This window comes from Tenrec ecaudatus, chromosome 13 (genome assembly GCF_050624435.1).
Source record: "Tenrec ecaudatus isolate mTenEca1 chromosome 13, mTenEca1.hap1, whole genome shotgun sequence".
Classification (NCBI taxonomy): Eukaryota; Metazoa; Chordata; class Mammalia; order Afrosoricida; family Tenrecidae; genus Tenrec; species Tenrec ecaudatus.
In genome coordinates this window covers 107,307,498-107,328,821 of record NC_134542.1, presented here as the reverse complement: position 1 = coordinate 107,328,821, position 21,324 = coordinate 107,307,498, and the positions used below count along the sequence as shown (strand labels likewise).

The window sequence follows — 21,324 nt, the reverse complement described above, 5'->3', positions numbered from 1 at the left end:
TGGATAAGTCCAGTCTAGTTAAGTCTGTGGGTCAAAAGTTAATCTGGAAACTTCTGACCCATGTAGCTGTGAGGGCTGCAGAATCAGGAAGCAGGAAGAGCAACTAGGAAGCAGGAAGATGCAGCAGGAAGACCACAGCATGGTGGATGGAGAACGGATAAATTCAAGGTCCTCAGGTTAGCCTTAAGGCTGCAGAATTCAAGGTCAGTAGGTGAGATGGCAAGTCAACAGGCAATATGGTGGGCTGTTGGCTTAAGTCCAAAGACCCAGGTGTCAACCAACCAAATGTAGGCTCCGAACTAGCAAGATGCAAACAAGTTCTCCACAGAGTCAACTTTGATAGCAATGAGGCCACACTTATGCTGTGTCCGTACTGTGAACAGAATAAGGGAGTTGCACTCCACCCAGTCTGTATCAACTCCAAATAAAATGGTTTTGGGGGAAAAATCGTTATTTTCAAACGATGAAAGAAAATATAAAACCAAGCTTTTATTTTGAAGAAAAAGTATGAAAGAAAAGAAAAAGGGAAAGGATAAAAAAGGGGAGCTGATGGTGCCTGGCACAGTAAACCATATGATGTTCTGATTCCAAATGGCCAGTACCCATCCACTTCAACTTACGACCGACTGGGAGATCAGTCTTTGTGCATTCATCCACTTCATCTTTGACTTCCAAATTTCAACAAAATAAGAGAAGGGAAATTCCCCAGCATAATAAAGGCGGTATATGAAAAGGCAACAGTCAACAGCACACTCAACAGGAAAAAACGAAAAAACCATTTATTTCAGTAAAAACAGGGCGAAGATAAGGACGCCCTCTGTCATCATTCTTATTCAATGATGCACTGGCAGTCTCTGCTTGAGCCATTAGACAACAAAAAGAAATCAAGGGAATACAAATGGAATACAAAAGGGCAAAGAAGAAGTGAAACCCTCACACTATTTGCAGACCGGATGGAGATGGAGGTGGAGGGAGAGGTAGACGTAGAGGTGGAGATGAGATTAAATGATTGATATAATATCCCAAAAGATTCCACAAAAAATTGTTAGAATCAATAAGAGATTTGGCAAGGTAGTAGACTCCAGATTAACACGTAGAAATCAACTGGATTCCTGTATACTAGCTAAGAGAGTTGCAAAGTAGACATTAATGAAAGATGAAATACTTAGAAATAAATCTAACAGAAGAAACAAAAGACCTGTACAAAGAAAACTATGCAACAGTATTACAAGAAACCAAAAGAGATCTTCATAAATGAAAGGGTACCCCATGTCCTTGGACAGGCAGACAAAACTGTGAAAATGTCAATACTACCTGAAGCAATTTACATATACACCATAATCCCTATCCAAATCTCAACTTCATTCTTTACAGAAATAGAAAGACTGATTACCACTGTCCCAGTCAGCTCCTAAACTGGGTTTAGCTGCTGATATTGACCTTTTCCATTATCTCTTCCCACAGATGTAGCTCATTTGATTTCTGTGTATTCCATGTACAAAAGTCCATGCATATTGTTGCCTCTAGTGTAATTGAAAATGGTATTTGCTATTATGTGATCATTCTTTCAATCACTAAGTCCCTATTTTCAAACTACTGTTCCTCTTTGTTTCCAACTCTTGCAGTCCAATCACCAATAATTATCAATGCATCTGGATTGCATGCTTGAACAATTTCCAACTGAAGTCATTGGTAGAATTCTTTAATTTCTTTATCACTATCTTTATGGTTGTGAATAAATTGAATAATAGTTGTCTAAACTGGATTTCTTCTTTAGAGTATCGAAAAGCAATGATGTTATTTTGAGGACTAAAGCAAGCCTGACTCAAACCAGGGTAGTTTCAATGGCCTCATACGCATGTACAAGTTGGACCTTGATTAAGGACGACTAGAGAAGAATGAATGCACGGTAACTGTGCTGGAGAAGAAGATTATGGAAAATACCATGGACTGCTAAAAGGAGCCGAGCTCTCTTGAAAGAGCGTTTGCTCCTTAAAGGAAAGAATGGAAAGGCTTCATCTTACATAGTTTGGACATGTTGTCAGGAAAGACCAGTTTCTGGAGAAGGACATCATATTTGGTACAGCGCAAGGCGGTGAAAAGGCAGTAAGCCACCAAGGAGATGGGTTCATCCCACGTCTACAACAATGGGCGCAAGCACAGGAACCACTGTGAGGATGACACAGGCCTCGGCAGTGCTTCACTCTGTTGTGCACAGGGTCACCGTGGGGCGGAATGACTCATGACCTAGCAGCAACAGCGACACGAAGAGGGGAGAGACCCAAGGTAAGTACAAGGCTTGTCGAAAATACTCAGATAGGAGGCCTCAAACTACCCAACCTTAAAGCCTAATACCTAGCTACGGCAGTCAAACAACCTGGTAAGGTGCAATGATAGATACGTACACCAGTGGAACAGCATAGAAAGCGGGCAAATATTACACGACAACTGCTATAAAAATAAACAAGATAAAGGTAGGCTCCTGTTCCCAACTCTTCTAATTTTCTTCTTCCTCTTCTTTTTTTTAATCGTGAGGTATTATTTTTTTATGCTTTGTTGAATTCTATTGGCTAGGATTTTATTGAAGATCTCGTCATCTATATTCATTCAGATATTGATCTGGGTAATTTTCAATTCTGGTGATGTCCTTGCCTGATTCGGGCATCAGTTATAGTTGCTTCAGAAAAGGAGTTTGGTGGTATGTCGTCCATTTGTATATTGTGGAATGTTGTTAGGTCCCATCATTCAGCTCCAACCATAGAGACCTTATATACAACCAAGGCAAATACTGCCCGCTCTCGAAGCATCCTCACAGTTCTTCCTATGCTGGAACCCCTCGCTGCAGCTGCGGTGTCAGTCCATTTCACTGGGGGCCTTCCTCTCTGTGCAGCTCCTCCACTTTACCAAGTATGAAGTTCTTCCTGAGGGGCGGGTCTCTCCTGACATGTCCAGAGAAGTACGTCCAAGTCTTTCCAGACTTGCCTCCAAGGGGCAAGCACTCGAGATGTACTTCCGAGACAGACCAGCTTGTGCTTGCATCAGGCCACAGTGCCATCACTATTCCTCTGCAGCAACACAATGCAGATGCATCGATTCTTCTTCCGTCTTCCTTAGTCCATGTCCAGCTTTCACACGCATACGAGGCAACTGAAAAAAATACTCTGACTTGCATCGGGTGCACTTTATATTGTTAAATAGTTCATATAAAATTGGTATTAAGTCTTCTCTAAACGTTTGATAGAATTACCCTGTGAAACCACCTGGGCCCAGACTTTTGATATTGACAGAGATTTTGTTGGTAGTGCATTTTTTTTAATGATATATCTACTTCTCCTGTTGTATAGGTCTATTGAGATTTTCTACATCATTCTATGGCAACTTGGGTAAATATTGCACTTCTAAAAAATTATCCATTTTCTCAACATTTTCAAATTTGTTAGAATACAATTTTTCAAAATACTGTGATTATATATTTATCTCATTTGGTTCTGTTGTGATGCCATCAGTTTCATTTCTTATTCATAGAATTTTTTTCTTCTAATTCGTTTGCTTTGCTGGGTTTGCCAGTCAATTTTACTAATATTTTCAAAGAACCAACTTCTTGTCTTAATCATTTTTTTAGTTTTTAAAAAAAATTTCTGATTCATTTATTTCTGTCCTGCTCTTATTTCTTTTCCTCTTGTACCCAATGGTTTGTTGTGTTGTATTTTTCCCAGTTGTTGGTGACATGTTAAGGTGTTATTTTAATTCTTTCTGCCTTCTTTATGTGTACACTTATTGCTATAAACTGCCCACTGAATACTCTTTTTTTTCTGTGTTCCAAAGGTTTTGATATGTTCTATTTTCATTATCATTTGTTTCGAGGGATCTTATGATTATGTTCTTTATTTTTTTCAATTGCCCAGTGGTTCTAAAGTAAGTGTTGCTCAATTTCCATGTATTTTATTTTTATCTTTTTTGAGTTGATTGTTCTATGGTGATTTCTAATTCTACATTATGATCTGAAAAGATGGTTTGTGGTATCTCAGTGTTTTTTAATTTATTGATGCATGCTTTATGATCTAAATATTATCTATCCTAGAATAGCTACCATAGGTCCTACAAAGTAAACTGAATTTTTGTTGGGTGAAGTGTTCTATATATTTCTTTGAGATTAAGCTAATTATGTTAGTTAATATTTTTGTATCTCTGTGGATTTTCTTCCTAGTTGATCAATCTTTAGTTGAAAGTGATGTATTGAAGTCTTCTAGTGTTATAATCTATTTGCCTCTTTATTTCTATAAGAATTTGATTAATGTATTTTGGTGGCCTTTCATTTGGTGCACATACATTAATTAAGCTTGTTTTCCTGTTCAATTAGAGCTTTCATAACTAAAGCATGCACTCATTTTCTCTCATTATGTCATTAACTTTTAACTCTTTGTCTGAAATTACTATTGCTACTCCAGCTTTCTTTTGACTGCTGTTAACTTGATAATTTTTCCCATCCTTTGAGTTTTACACTGTTTACCTCTATATGTAAGGAGCATTTCTTATAAGCAGAATATTAAAGGTTCACTTTTTTTAGGATACTGTTAGTCTGTGTCTTTTAACTGGTGAATTTCATCCATTCATATTCAGTGGTGCTATTGGTAAACATGGTTTTGTTGATGCCATTTCTTTTTTTGTTGTTGTTGTTGTTAATCATTTTATTGAGGACTTGTACAATGCTTATCACAATCCAGATATCCATCCATTGTATCAAGTACATTTGTTGCCATCATTATTCTCAAAACATTTGCTTGAGCCCTTGATATCAGCTCATTTTTCCCTCTCTCTTCCTGATTCCCCCTCCTTCATGAACCCTTGATAATTTATAAATTATAATTTTGTCATATCTTACACTGTTTGATGTCTTCCTTCACCCACTTTTCTGTAGTCCATCTCCCAAGGAGGAGGTTATATGTAGATCCTTGTGATCAGTTCCCCTTTTTTACCCCACCTTTCCTCCACCCTCCCTTGAGGTATCGCCACTCTCACCACTGGTCCTGAAGGGATCATCTGTCCTGGATTCCGTGTTTCCAGTTCCTATCTGTACCAGTGTACATCCGCTGGTCAACATTTCTTATTTTTGTAATGGTGTTACTGGTTTATTTTTCATGATGATTTTTCATGTTGTGTTCCTTTTGTTTCTCGGTTGTCTTCTTGATATCTCTGCTTCTTTTGGTTTTATCTTATTGTTTGTCTTGTTTACATTGTTTTCAGCTTGTTTTGTTGAATTTTTCTTTTTTTTCACTTGTAGGGCTTTTTTGGTGTGGTTTCCTTTCCAATTTCAAAGCAGTTTGTTGTATCTTCTCTGTTGGTTGGTATTTGTATGCTGGTGCTGGGCCCATTTACAATTTGGGCCTGGGCTTGTGGGCAGGCAGGTGTTAGCACTATGAGTCGTGGGCCCAAGAAGACACACTCAGTCACTCCTGAGCTGAGTTTCCCTAATACACGCCCTCTTGACTCTGGACCTGCTCAGGATGGTCAGTTCCCAATGCTCTGAGGACACTCTGCCAAAACCAAAACTCCAAGTGCTTCAGCCAGATGCTGGGAGACAGTTCTTCACCACAGACCCAAGTCTCCAGCCTGTACATTGAGCAAGTTTGGCCTTCCCTGTCCTGGAGCTCAGAGGGCCATGAATGCCCCTGGCTACGTTCCCACTCAGCTAATCACCACTTGTGCTGGGGGAGCAGAATGGATGAGCAGCAGGATATGTGAGCTATGTGAGCAGCAGGTAAGCCATGTGCTCACCACTGGCATCCTGAGGGGCTGGCACACCAGCAGTGTCCTGCCAGGTTGAAGAATCCTTGGCTTTTAAATTTTTTTCCAGGTTCTTTTTGTCAGTTTCTCCATGGGCACCTTCAGCAACTGTTTTCTTTGTGTGTGTGTGTGTGTGTGTGTGTGTGTGTGTGTGTGTGTGTGTGTGTGTGTGTGTATACAGGAAGGGGGGTTGGTTCTAATACTCAGGTTACTACAATCTTTCTGTAACATCAAAAGTTTTTCTTGAGAGAAGGATTAAGAGCAGCTCCAACTCTAAGGCCATGATGTTTTTCTACCAGGTCATATAATCTTCTGTTCCAGTATCCCAGGCAACGAGGTATATGCATTCCTAGAGTTCATGAACCTTAAATCACTCCTTGTTCATACATTAAAAACCACCCTGACAGGGAGGCCTTATCTCAGCTGAGTCTCTTTCCCATGATGCAGAGGGAGGGGAAACCCCAGCCAGTGGCTGCCATCTCACATTACTCTACTGGACCAAAACAAACTCACTGCCATCAAGTTGATTCCAACTCATCTTGATCCTACAGGACCGGGGAGAACTTCCCTTGTCTTTCTCCCCAGAAACAGCTGGTGGTTTTGAACTGCAGACCTTGCGGATCTCAGTCCCTAACCACTATGACTCTATGGTCAACCCAATTGACAAACACTACTACAAGAGGGATTAGTGATAAGTGAAACTTACTGGAACCCGAAGTCAAGAGGTGTGATGTAGAAGGCATGTCGGTCCTGGAGAAAGTGACTACGCCTTTGATCAATGGGTACAACGCCTTTGATCAATGACTACGCCTTTGATCAAAGGGTACGCCTTTGATCAATGGGTACACCGGGTGGGGCAGCATGCACTGGGAATACTGCTCAATATTAAGTATATTGATCACCACGGGAAAATAAGCTCAGTATGTACCTAACTGGCCATATTTGAACTTTCTGTATCGAACCCTTGGGAACCCAGGACGTGTACTAGAGAGAACCAAGACGTCAGTGGCACAGCAGACCACAGCAGCGGTATTCGACGTGGAGCTCCCACTCAGTGAACTGGACTTTTCCTTAAACATACTGGTAACAGATTAAAGAACCTGAAATACTCCCAGGTGCCTAAGGCTGATATGCCCAACAGAAGCAGCCGCAGATAAACACTATCGCAAGGATATCGATGTGGAAGTAACGGGACTTCAATTCAGAATTCTGCCCTTCAGGGTGCCCGTTAAGTGGCACCCAAGGCTACCAAATATGTGCTATTTTCATATATGCTTTGCCTTTGTGAAAGAACATTCTGCCCTGAAAATGATTTTTTTTTTAAAGTTCTGCCCTAGCTCCAATTTTCATGGTAAGTGTAAACAGTGTGCAGTCATGTGAATTGTTCATCGGTACAAATCAACAATACACGTATTTTGCTCTAACAAACTGCATTCATGTATACTTCGGCCATGTAAACACATATGAACATGGAATCTGTCAGCCACAGAAATGTATGTCCAGTAATCAAATAACTAGTATTGTAATTTTTGGAATGGAAGGTCTTTAGGTGATTCTAAACAAGGGAAAGAGATCTCTTGCCTCAAAAACAATGGTTTTCAAATATGTTCTCTAGAACCCCAGGAGTAAAGAATGAGCTTGAGTAGGCCCCGGAGGTAAAGAAGAATCTGCAGCTTGGTGCCAGACTCCTTCAGCTTTCTACAAACACGACTGAGGAAAATGCAAATGTGCATTTGGAGGTACGTTTTCCTGGGAAAAAGACGAATAACTCATATCAGGTTCTCTATAGGGTGACCCCTCTAAAGTTTAGGAACTTTTGATCTAGAAAGAGAGAGAGCAGAGTAGGGTTCTCACACATGCCCTTGTTATATCTAGGAGAGAAAAAAACACAAAAAACAAAACAGGACCTGGATCAACTGTGGTCTAGATAAGGGGTCTATCTGTGACAGCGGGTAGGGGTACATCACCTTGTGCCCCATTTTGGGGAAAGAGGCTGCTTAGACATTCTGGAGTAGGTTGTTCTCCTACTAAATAACCCCAGAAACATGAAGGGTCTTTAACAAGTTAGTACGAAACAGAAATTAAGAGACAATGGAATTTTCCCTGGAACTTTTGAAGCCCCACGTATGGCAAATGGCTTATCCCCTGAAAGTGCTATAAAAGTATTACTTTTCCATATTTATAAGGTAGTATCCTGACATAAATGCAGCCCCAGTGACACTGTGGATCAGCGTTTGGTTGCTAACCACAAGGAAAGGTGTTCAAAGCCACAAGCCATGGCATGGGAGGAAGATGAGCCTGTTGACTTTTATAAAGACTTACAGTCTCAGAAACCCTAGACAGGGTCACTATGAGTCGGAAACCACTTGAGATAGTTCAGGTTCATTGTGCCAACCTGGCCGATAAATACATGTAGGATTAATTGAAGGGCAGAGAGATAAATGGCTTGGTGAGCCTCGCCTTTCTAGTTCTCGGGTCTTTTGCTCTCTGATGGTCAGACCAGAGTACAGCTGCCTTAGCCAGTTCCCTGCTTCCTGTGAGACATCCCTGAGGAGAAGCCACATGGACCTACCCTGATGCAGCCCTGGGTGCTGGAGCACCCGTGTGGAGACTCCTGCCAGCGCTGAGATGCTTACACGTTCACTGATTTGGCTTTCCTCCTGCAGTCGGCGTCATAGTGTGTGTTTTGTGAGATGGAGGAGGACTTTGTGGATTGGTGTCAGACATATGGGTTAATGTTGGCTTTGTGGGCTTGGACAGCACGGGGTTGGGATGCTTTCTTAATATACACTTTCCCTTTATATAAAACTCTATCTTATATACACATGCATTTCAGTGGATTTGTTTCTCTGGTCTACCCAGACTAACACACCACTCGATAGCGGAGGTTTGATTTTCTGATTTTGGTTTACCCTGACGTGAGGAATCAATTCCAGTCCTATCTGTGAAATAAAAAGCCAGCTACCTATGAAGCCCTACTCATTCTCCATCTGCTTACAAGAAGGCCCCCTGCCACAATGACAAGAGAGCGAAGAAGGAAACCAAGGACCATCTTGGTTGCTACCCAATTGAAGTGTGTGGGCTCCGACTATGAATCTTACTTTGTGTGAGTTTTTCCATCGTCGACTTCAGGCACAATGTCCTTCTGTGGGATTCTGGGGCTGCTTATAAATATGGCAGGGGGCTGTGGGGTGTTCACCCCGACAATGACACCTACCTGTGCGAAGGAAACTGGGTGCGCAGCTCAGAAATAATTAGATTTTCCACCAGGTGGTCTGTGTCGGTCACAAGGTCTGCAGCTGATGTTTTCGTGGAGACATCTTTGTCTTCCGTCAAGGCTTTCTTGATAATCTGAAATATAGTAAAAAGTGAGTCAAACTTCCAAGAATCCTCCACTGGACTTCTTGAAGCTCAGTCTGGAAGCCCTGTGTGGGCACAAGAGGTGTGATCCACGGACACTGACTTCCGCTATTCCTGATAGATCTGCAGGTCCAAAGGAATTTCTGAGATTTCCTGCTAGGGCAATAACCACTATTCTGGGCATAGAAACGTGTTTCATCATGGAGGTCTGCCCTCCATTTGTTCCCCTACAAAAGACCATGAAACGGCATTTAAGGAAGAAGACATGGCTCCTCATTGCCCCATGTAATTCTATGAATCTGAGTTTATGAGTTTTCCATGTAAGATGATGCAGGAAGCATCCAAAGAAGATGGAAAGAGTACACAGAGTCGCTGTATCAAAAGAACTGGTAGGCATCATACCATTTCAGGAGGGAGCATGTGAGCAAGACCGAAAGGAAGAAGGTCAAGCTGCACTGAAAGCATTTGCCAAAAACAAGGCTTCAGGAATTGATGGAAGGCCAATTAAAATGTTTCAACAGGCATTTGGCTGCATGAAACATAACAAAATATTAGTAGTCTTGAGAAGAATGGGAATTCCATAACAGTTCATTGTGTGTTTGCAGAACTTGTACATAGATCAAGAAATAGTTGTAAAAACATAAGGGAATAGTGCATGGTTTTAATTGTTTTTAAACGTGTGTGGCAAAGTGGTATACTCTCAATTACTGACATGTGAATGATGGTTAAACATAACTGTAGGGCAGAAGAGGAAAAACAATAAAAATATAAATAGAAACATGTACATTGTAAGAAGGAAGCAGATAGACTTAGGGCTTCTACTTAAATTCTGCCTCAGTGTAAGAATGCTTTGTTCTAATAATGAGGCACTGTATGATACACACTTTCCCAACATGATCACCGAAGACAGAATGGGTGCATAAGCAAATCTGGTGAAGAAAGCTGACGGTACCTAGCTATCAAAAGATACAGTCTGGGTTCTTAAAGGCATGTAATTAAACAAGCGGCCACCTAGCATGGAAGCAACAAAGCCCACATGGAAGAAGCACACCAACCTGTGTGATCATGAGGTGTTGATGGGAAGAGGTATCACAAGTTCAAAAACATGCAACCAACTTGATATGAAGGAGCATGGATGCAAGGCCCCAAACTCACCTGGAGAGTCCATCTCAGAAGAGCCACATGGGAAGGATGATAAACCCAGGGTGAGGTATAGCACTGATTTACCACATAATTATCCATTAGTTCTTTAATATTTCCTCCTCTTACTACTAAGGTTGCTATTTGTTTTACCTCATTAATCATGTTAAGTTTGAGTATGTTCATTTATATATTTAAAATTTTTCAGTACATGAAGTCAAGATAAATAACCCTGCAGAAGTAATAACAAGAGTAATGGTTCCCTGAGAGTATGGGAAGAGGATGAGGGGAAATGGGGAGCTGATAGCACTGATGATTGTATAACTCCACTTGATGGGAGGAACAACAGAAATATGAATGGATATATTGGATTGTGTAAGATATGTCAATAAAACTAATTTTTAAGTTTTTAGCCTCGCATCACATGTATTCTGTATGAGCAAATATTGAGAGAAGCTGGATTATATGAAGAATGCTGCATTGGGATTGGAAGAAAGCTTATTAACACCTTGTGATATGCAGAAGACATAACCTTGCTTGCTGAAAGTGGGGAGAACTTGAAGCACTTGCTGATGAAGTTCAAGGACTGTAGCCTTCAGTATGGATTACGACTCAATGTATACAAGACCAAAATCCTCACCACTGAACCAACAAGTAACAACATCATGACAAATGGAGAAATGATTGAAGTTCTCAAGGATTTAATCTTGCTTGGATCCAAAAATCAATGCCATGGAAGCAGCAGCCAAGAGATCAAGCAACTTATTACACTGGATAAATCTGCTACAGACTTCTTTAAAGTGTTGAAGAGCAAGGATGTTACTTTGAGGACTGTGGTGCAACTTGCTCGAGCCATGGCACTTTCACTCCCCTCATGTGCCTGTGAAAGTTGAACAGTGTGTACGGAAGACCAGACAACAACCAATGAGTTTACTTCTGGAAGGTCCCTTAGCCTGCCAAAAGAACAACTGGTGGGTCTTGGAAGACCTACAGCCAGAAGGCTCTTTAAAAGCTAGGGTCGTGCGCCCTCATCTCACACACTCTGGCCATACTGTCAGGAGAGACTAGTCCCTGGAGAAGACCATCACGCTTAAAGGGGCCGTGAAACGAGGGAGGGTGCGGACAGATGGCTGCCACCGTGGAGTTAAACCTACAAAGAGTGAGGATGGGCAGTATTTTGTTCTGTTGTGCACACAGTAGCTTTGAGTCAGACAAGACCAGATGGCACCTAACAACAGCAGCGTAAAGTCAAAACTATCATCCCGATTTCATGTTTTAAATCAAGTGAATTGGAATATGCTCTTGAAATCTAGATTTATAGTCAAACTCATGTCTGCGTCTAGCCGGCATGGCTCTGCCTTTAGGAATGAGTGTTATTGAAAGTTTTGCCCTATCTCCAACCGTCATTGTTTGCATAGTGTCCAGTCATTTGAGTTTTCAGTATGTACAGGTCAACCATCCATGTGTTTGGGTAAAAAAAATTTTTTAATTGTCCTTTATAGGTATACTTTCATTTTCCAAATAGTACTTGAAATCCTGTATCATTGGCTAAATTATTGATGCGATCAATAGAATTACCATCTGCCAAATAGGGATGATTTATCATGTTTCCCAATAAAAGGATAATGAAGTCTCTAAAGTAGACCAGACAGACAGACAGACAGACAGACAGACAGAAGATACAGACATAGTCGGGGACCATAGATCTATGAATGAATTTTGAGCTCCCACTTAAGCATAGCCCTAATCTAAGAACAACTAGTTCTTTTGACATGGTTCTATTGGATACCCTCCAGAAGAAATCCCGGAAAATATGAGGGAGCTACAGCAAAATGTGGAGTAGAAATCTAATGGCACCCTATCATCAGAAAGAATAAATCTCCCCTCAAAAAAATGATTTTTTTAAAGAAATAATAACATCTGGTGTCTTAAACATTTGTCTTAAAACAGCCATTTAAGTGAGGTGACAGCTAAACCCACATAGAAGAAGCACGCCAACCTGTACGATCCAAGGATTGCAAATAATAAAACTCAAGACCAGAGAAGATTAAATCCTGAGCATCCAATTTGCAGAAGGCTATAGATGACAGTGAAAGACTCAGGTCCCCATGTGGATTGACTCTCCAGTGAATCTCCTGTGACCATGGACCAGCAATTTCAATAGCTTTGCTCTCAGAGTGCACTGGAAAGTGGATTCATGCTGAGGCCATTAGGTAAAAATTGAACAGTTCATCATTTGTTCTCCCTTTGACCCATTTTAAATATGTTCTGCTTTCTATTAATTTTTGTTATTTATTCAACCGAAGTTTTTCTATGTTTTGTTGTTACTACTGGTGCAGTTTATTTTCCTGTTAGTTTTTCTGTTTTTCACTACATGAAATCCTGAATAGGCAAATCTATACCAACAACACTGCATGAATAGTTTCTTAGCAGTATAGCAGGGGGAGTACAAGAAATGGGGAGCTAATACTGAGCACAGCTCGGTTCAATATGTTTAAACTACTGAGCTGTCTACATTTGAAATAGCGATAAAAATGTTAAAATTCAAAAAGTTAAGAAAATGTAAGAGTCTGTTTAGCCTGTTAGTTGTCCTATTTTAAATTTGTTCTGCTTTTCATTATTTTTGTTATTTTTCAGCTGAGTGTTTCTATATTTTGTTATTTTTATCGGTGTAGTCTATTTGATTCCTATGTAGTCCATCTGGCTGGGTCCACATGTATAATCAGTTTACATGATTAAAAGAAAAAAAAGCATTTCCAATAAAAAGGTTTTTGGTCTTACAAAACTCTATCGTGTGATGCCCTGCCTTATTTTCATCACCAGGGTCTATTTCCTGACCCCTGTTCCATCTTCTTTGTTCCTAATGCTTGCAATAAATCATCAATAATTATCAGTGTACCTAGACTGCATGTTTGTTTGATTTCAGGTGACAGAAGTTGGTAGAATTAATTTCATTATTCACAGCATGAGTGGTTAGTGTATAATGTAGGTTCTCTCTCTGTGTACAGATTTTATCCTATCACTGACAGAACGGATAGGTCTTGAAAAGTTCCTTTTAGCAATGAATGCGATGCCTTTTCTCTTCCATTTGTCATGCATGACATAGAATATCAAACAACTGTCTGATTTAAAACGGTCAACATTCATTCATTTCAGCTCAGTAATAACTAGGATTTTGATCTTTATTTTTTTAATTTCAAATTTTCCTACATTCACACTTGGTCCATCTCATGTTCCATTACTAATGGATATTTATGCCTGTTTCTTCTCATTTTAAGACATGCCATATCAGCAAGTGAAGGTTCCCCAAACTTGACTTCATCCACATCATTCAAGTCGACTCCACTTTGACAAGGCAGCTCTTTCCCAGTTACATGCCAGCCAACCTGAGGAGCTCATCTTCTGAGAGTCTATCAAACACTCCACAACTATTCATAAGGTTTCACTGGCCCATTTTCTTCAGAAATAGTTTTCCAGGTCTGTCTAAATCTGGAAACTCCACTGAAACCTGTCTACTACTATGGGGGACCCTTCTGGCATTTTTAACAGCAGCAGCAAAGGTCCCAACATAAAAGCATCATACAAGCCAGCCCAGTGTGACAACTGGCAGATCAGTGGTGGACTGAACTCGAAGGTAACTAGACACCAGGAGACTTCTAACAAGCTTCTTGGTAAGCATATCTAACTTAACCAGTATCGATGCAACTGTTTTTCCTGATCCAAAATAAACCAAACTATGGTTAATTGCCAAGGGGTGTTGGAATTTATTTTTTTTCCTGAAAAGGGACAATAGACCAAATAAGTTTGAGAACCTATGCCAAAGTACATGAACAGGATGCATGTGTCAGGGGACTCTGTGGGCAATTTGGAATACATCTAATCTAATTTGGGCATACTTTAATTTGGGCATACTTTGGGGGTAGGATAGGAGGGAACTTTTAAGGATTCATAAGTAGGATGTTGGATTATATAATTTTGAAGATTAAATTTTCCTTTTTTTTTCAATCTTCGCGATTGTTTCTATCCATTTTCTTTGGGAATATAAGGGGGTACCCCCCAAAAAACAGGAATTATGCTAGGCCAGAGAGCAGCTTTGGTAGTATGAATTTTTCCCAGGAGGTGAGCATAGAGCAACTCACTGTTAGTGCACCCAGTGGCATCGCCTGGGGAGGTTCTCTCTGGTCACAGTGAATTTTTCATAAAAGCAGTTTCACTAGAACCTCCTTTTTTGGGATAGCTGGTTTAAGAGAACAGTGTGTGGCTGTGAGATTTTGGTACCTGCTCAGGAAAAATGCCATAGAAACTGTTGTGATGCTGAACACAGCTTACAAGGACAGCAGTATAGGAAAACTCAAGTGGGTTTTCTCATTTCAAAACAGGTGAAATGTTGGTTGATGACAAACCTTGTTCTGGACATCTGTCAACTTCCCCAGTGGACGAAAATATTGACTTGTAATACATTTGGAGTTCATTCCACAAAGTCAAACTGCTAATCAAGCTTTCTATTTAGAGGTTCTGAAAAGATTGAGTAACAGTGTGCAACAAAAAAGGCACAATTGGTGACAGCGGGGGGACTGGTTTTGCTACCATGACAATGCACCTGCTCATGCAGCCATCTCAGGATACCAGTTTTTGGCCAAAAACAAAAAAAACAAAAAAAAACAGCAATGCTTCTCTTGTCCTACACACCTGACTCACCTGATCTCACTCATGCAACTTCTTTTTGTTTCCACAAATGAAGAGGGACATGAAAGGACAGAGATTTGACGATGTAGAAGAGGTGGAAGAAAAAAGATGAGGAAGGTGCTGTTAGCCATCCAAACTGATGAGTTTGAAAAATGTATCCAAGAATGGAATTGCAGATTTGACAAATAAGTGTAACAGAGAGCTCTTTGAAGGTGATGAAGTTGTTTTGTTAAAAAAAAAAAATTAAAGACATATCTTTGGGACAAAATCAAGGTAGTTTTTTTGGGGGGGACGGGGTGCCCCGGTATGTATCAGAGGAAAGTCTGTAACTAAAGCCACACTTCCCCTCTCTTCCCTTGCGGCAGACACCACACCCAGGATTTCCACACCTTCCTCCTCAGACACCTCTGCTGAAACATGTTGAGCCACACCTCGCAGCTGCCTCTTTCCTTTCAAGAGCTGGTACTGCCATCCATGTAGATGCCTAAATGGGAATCAGGGATCATTCTTAGCTCCTTCCGCCTATACACACCCCACATCTAGTTACACACAGAAATGGTTAGATTTTATTTCCGATTAATTTTCCCAAACCACAGTGCCCATTCTGTATGATTACTCCAGTCCTGCTGGGATTGCTGAAACAGCCCCCAAACGCTCTGCTTGCCTCGGTCTCATTCCTCGTGAGCAGAGTGGCCTCTCCAAGAGCCAGATCTCATGGGATTCCACTACATAACCTTTGTGGTCTTCCTAACTCACCGGGAAAGGGGCAGACCCTTTGCTTGTAGCACAAGGGCTCTCAGGACCAAATCTGGTCAACTTTTGGCTCATTACCCTCCCTGGATCCTATGCCACTGTGCCATGAGGGCGGTTGTCCAAGGTTGTTCAGCTAAAAGTGCAGGAAAAGGGAATCCAACAGATGCAATCTGGCCCCAGGATCCAAATTCTTAGTTGCTAAATTGAACTGACTCCCTCCATTTGTGCAGCTATTAGGATGGACAGGTCTCATACACTCATCTCCAATCCAGACCTCACTGTAATGCCATGAAATCCCCATAATGGCTGAATTCAGACCCCGGAAGTTCTTTACTCCCAGGTCTTTCTCACCCTCAGCTTGTAATTCCTCACTGAGTCTACTTTAACTTACAAAATCAATCAATCAACCAACCAATCAATACTACCTTAGATCAGTTGGATATGATCCTCAACCCATGACTCTACTGTATCCCATCTTCTCCCACCCTAGGGTTTGACTCTTCACATTCATCCTTATCTTTCAGCCAAAGTAAATTTCTTGCAATTTCCTGGTGCTGTGTTCTATTCCATACCATACCGTCGTCATGTTCTTGGCTGTGCTACTTCCCAATTTTTCCTTTCTAACACGAAGCTCAAGTATAGTTTCTCCCTGGAGGCCTTCTCTAGGTCTGCATAAACAGATTGAGATCATTGATTAGCCTGTGACTGGGGGAGTCTGCAGATGAGTCTCCTGTAACTCTCAGCGCCATTGAATGAGTGACTCAGGGGACTAAGGCATGGCCCCATACCTATGAGGTAGGAACTAGGGTAATAAATTATGTTGTCACAACACTGTTCCTTGGCTGAATTCTTCCCTCTGTTCCACAGGACAGAGAAGATGCAAACCAAGTCAGAGTGAGGTTCAAGTTCAATGTGCTGATGGAAGAGTCTGCCAATGTACACTCTTACCAGTGGAAAGACTTTCCATTGCCCATGTCTTCAGCAACACTTTTGCTGTCTGTCAGTCCCCCCGCCCCTCCATTTTAGCCATTATGAATGGTGTTAGATGATTTTTTTTACTGTGCACATTAGTGATGTATTTTGGGAAATGACTAACAGAATTTAAATATTCTATGACACAATTCTATCCTATCATAATATATCACCCAACAGAAATGCACATGTAGCCAAAAGATGTATCCAAGATAATTATAGCAACATTATTACTCAAGATATAACTCCAGATTAGAAATTACTGAAAATCCTCTTGAGTAAATGAATAAATCAATTGTGGTGTGTTCAAACAATATAATATATAATACTTCAGGTGATGCAGTGATGTTTTTTGCTGCTGAGTGGTCAGCAGTTCAAATACACCAGCCACTCCATGGAAGCCAGATTCTCATAAAGATTACAGATTTGGAAACCCTATAGGGTTGCCTCTGTTGTTCAGGGTTCTGTTGAGTTGAACTTGACTTAATGGCATTACTGATACTCACAGAGAGCCAGTCAGGCAGGAAACATGAGCATAATGCTGAAGAGAACCCTATGGCGATGGGCTTCCTGAGGAGACTCCTAATGGCAGCATCTTGGTTCACTCTGCCCTCCTCCCATTCAAAAGGAAAAAGCTTTTTTGATTTTGGCAAGTGGCAATGACCGAAAATGTCTCCTATATAAATTAAAGTTTGTAGGACATTGAGAATTGTGCCTGCCCTATTAAAGTTCTACATAAATTCACTGAATAAAATAAACCACATTAAACACTTCTGTTTCTTCAAGCATATAAATTTGAAAAGCCTAATACACATAATTTAGCTCACTTGAGTTTACACAGCAGCTTCTGGATCCTGAGCTGGCTTCCCTTCAAAGTCTCAAGCAAGAAGTGTTTTATGGTGGAGCATAAAGTCCCTACATCTCCTCAATCATTCAAGAGCAGCAGGGCAGTGTTTATTCAAAGACCAAGTTCAAAGAGTTAGGAAGGAGAAATGGAAACAGGAGCACCAGGAGGAATTAGGGTGAGTGATGGTATACTGCCATTGTTTGCCATGAATGAGGTGAAACAAAATGTGTACAAAATGTGGACTCTACGGCTATGATCCGCTCTGTAGACCCTCACCTGGTTCACAGTGATGACGATCTGTAGCTGTGTCCTAACCCCTGTAAGGAGGGGAGGTGGGAGTAGGAAGGGCAGGGCTCCCCACAGACTCACGGCCATGGTCAATGCTGACTCAGAGCAACAGGCCCTGTGGGTGTCCGAGACGGTAGCTGTTTACCAGAGTAGAAAGCCCATTCTTTCTTCCCTCGGAGCTGCTGGTGGTTTCGAACTGCTGACCATGAGGATCGCCACCCACCACATAGCCACCACACCACCAGGGCTCCATCCCTGACTGGACAGGAAGAACTCTGGTGCAGTCATTATCTAGCTGACTCACATGGGGGTCTGGGTCCTTTCTTTCCTCCCACAGGGAAGGTAATGGAGGCAAGGGTGAAGTTTCACAACACTCCCTACAACCCACACGTGCTTGGAAGCTCAGCCGGGCATCCTTAAAACAAAGAGGGGCTGGCCCGCTGGTGTGGGGCCTACCTGTGAAAGGAGTCAGAGACCATGGAACCCCAGGAAGGGGCAGACAATTACAATGCTCAGCTGACAAGCAAAAGGGGTGAGTCACACGGAAAGAAAGGTTTGGTTGGAGGCCTGGGAGAGTCAGACCCTGAAACCTATAGAGCATCATCCTACGTCAGCACAACTAGAGTTGCCGTGAGTCAGAATCGGTGCCATGACACTTTGTCTCACAGAGGTAACATCAAGGTAAGGCAATATCCACTTTGTCTGACCATACCTTGCACATTGGGCTAAGTCACACTGTGAGCTGAACATGTAGGGCAGCAGTTCTCAACCTGTGGGTCGAGACCCCTTTGGGGGTCAAATGACCCTTTCACAGGGGTCGCCCAATTCATAACGGTAGCAAAATTACAGCTATAAAATAGCAACGAAAAATAGTTTATGGTTGGAGGTCGGCACAACATGAAGAACTGTATTAAAAGGTCGTGGCATTAGGAAGGTTGAGAACCAGTGATGTAGGGGGTAACTGATAACAGCGTTTCCAGATGTTACATCAGAACAATTTCTGTTTAGCTCTTTTGAAGGTGTATGAGCCTACACCACTCCGTCTGGCCATCTTCACCTCCCCAAGAAGCCAATCCTGTGCCTTACACAAATAGGAAACCAACACAGGGGAAGGCATCTGTCCATCAACCACCTGCTCCCCGCAGACCTTTATGGAGACCTACTATGAGACAGACACCGGGCCGGGCACTGAGGAAAATGCACAGTACAAACACACAAACTGAGAAACCAGTTTCAAGTGTAGCCCTTGGCTCTCTTTGGCCCCGCCTCCCAGTGTTCATCCGCCTTCGGTGTGAGAAGTTCCTAGGCAGCACTCCGTCATTTGGGATCTGCCAGATCTCCACGTGGCTGGGAAGTACACCCAGGGATATGCACACTAATGGCCTGGTCACAGGATCCATCTATAGGGCCTGTGTTCTAGCCTTGGAGGGATTTTTAAACTCCTGAACGGATTTGCATAGTTAATATATTCTAACTCACTCTCAAAAACAAAAGTCGAGTCACCTTAGCTTAATAACACTTAGCCTTTCAGTGGCCAAAGACGAGAGGTCACCCAGCCCCAGTCTCTCTGGTGGCTGCCTGCACCACTCTAGGGAAAGCCACAAGACATAAAGGAGGCGATCCCCTCCCCCAGTCCCTGGGGTTAAAGGAAGGTAAAGGGTAGGTTTGTCGGCAAAACCTTTCTCTTTTTTTTTTAAAGTTTCTTTCAGGGTCTCACACCCAGCACAGGGGCAAGCTGCAACGGGTGGACTGGTGGTCGACAGCAGAAGCAGCAGGCGGTCACAGTGCCCAACCACCACTACCCATCGCCTCCCACCCCCACTTCCTGCCTCCAGCTGCCCCACCGGTCTAAGAGGGAGGCTCCTTGCGTCTTTGCAGGGGACAGTGTGCCTTTGCTTATCTTTTTTTTTTTTTAATCCAAACTCACTGCCATCGAGTCCATGCTGAGGGGTGTGGAAAGTCCAATCTTTCTCCCGAAGAGCTGCTGGTGGTTTTGAACTGCCGACCACACGGATAGCAGAACAACGGTAACCAGGTGAAAAGTGCCCTGTGGGTGGGACCTGGCCAGAACAAGTCCTCCCTTGCCTGCCCCACGTGGATGCTGAAGGAAATAGGGACCCTCTGGGACGCTCGAGGGGGCGCCCAGGGGAGAAATAGAGTGGAGAGGTGCACAGGGGCAAAGGATGGAGCGGGGCGCACAGAGGGCGCTCGGGCGCGCAGAGGGGCGGCCCGGGGGGCGTCCCCACCCCCCCGGGCCAGCCGCTGACCTGTCCTGCCCTGAGTGCCAGCTGCACAGCCACTTCGAAACACTCCTTCCAGGGGTCGCCCGCGGCCGGCGCCGCCTCGTCTTTTCCGCACGGCTTCATGGCTGGTTCGGTGGGGCGCGGCGACGTGCAGCCTGGGCTGGGGGCGCTGCGGGCGCGAAGGCAACCAGGACGGGCGTTCGCTAGTCCCACCGCCCCGGAGACCACGCTGGGAAACCTCCCGGGCGCGAGCCAGCCTGTCCGCGGCGCTGGCCAGGAAGGGCCTGGAACTCAAAGGGCGGGCAGCGCTCCGACTGCGTCACGCCCCGCCCCTCGGCCGCCCCGCCTACAGTGCCCCGCCCACGGTGCCCCGCCCTCCGCGCCCCGCCCCGCCCCGCCCGCGCCTCCAGCTGCGACCTGTTGGAGAGCCCGCTGCCCCAGGGGCATCCGGCCGGCCGCACGTCCCGCACCTGGGCCGGGAGCCGTCCACCTGGCCCCCGGCCGGGAATGCGAGGCGGAGCAGGGAGAGGAGGAAGTGAAGGCTGGCGGGCTGGCGTCCGAGAGGCGCGCGCCGCCGCGGACACCAGGGCTCCGGGGTGGGCGGGCTGCGCGCTGCCCAGCTGAAGCCTAAATGAACGTCGGAATCCAAATTCTAACCGCGAAGGGTTTCAGCAGAGAGAATGCTGTGCCTTTCTCAGTCCCCCGCGTTTGGCGCGGGGCGCTGGGCTGGCCTGGTGCGCAGGACCCGTTCCTGGTTGTCACCTATGGAAAAACTCTGTCCCAGGTCCGGTGGGGCCTATCAGGCCCGCGACTTTGCCTCTGGATGCTAGGCTGGCCTCCCAGGACGGAATGCACAGAACTCACAAAGGGAGTGAATACGGGTGTTGTTACACACTCTCCTACTACTTACTCCACGTGTGAGCTCAGAGCCCAAACTTTGATTTTTTAGCCAAACCAAACGCAATTGTGTGAAGTACTTCCAGGATCAGCGACCTCGAAGCACAGGATGAAACTGCTCCATCGGGTTTTCAGGGTTTACGTTTTTTACAGATTGTGAGCGCCACATCTTTCTCCCTGGAGAAAGCCAATTAGTAGCTGGTGTGTGTTGGAAACTGCCCGCGAGAAACACACACACACACACCACCACCACCACCACCACCAGAAAGCCAATTAGTAGCTGGCGTGTTGGAAACTGCCCGTGAGACACACACACCACCACCACCACCACCAGAAAGCCAATTAGTAGCTGGT

General features: G+C 43.6%; 1 protein-coding gene across 2 annotated transcripts in view; it reads right to left on the bottom strand.

Moving 5' to 3' along the window:
- The window catches only part of IMPA2 (inositol monophosphatase 2), a 70,920-nt gene extending 50,546 nt beyond the window's left edge, over positions 1–20,374 (bottom strand). Inside the window, exons 1-2 of one of the 2 annotated variants that reach the window (XM_075530008.1) lie at positions 20,098–20,374; positions 9,002–9,135 (exon numbers count right to left, since the gene is read on the bottom strand). In XM_075530008.1, the coding sequence (XP_075386123.1) occupies positions 9,002–9,135; positions 20,098–20,196 (233 nt within the window). In that variant the 5' untranslated portion in view covers positions 20,197–20,374. The remainder of the gene's footprint in view (positions 1–9,001; positions 9,136–20,097) is intronic. The other variant, XM_075530007.1, reaches the window with a different exon arrangement.
- Positions 20,375–21,324: the final 950 nt, after the last annotated feature.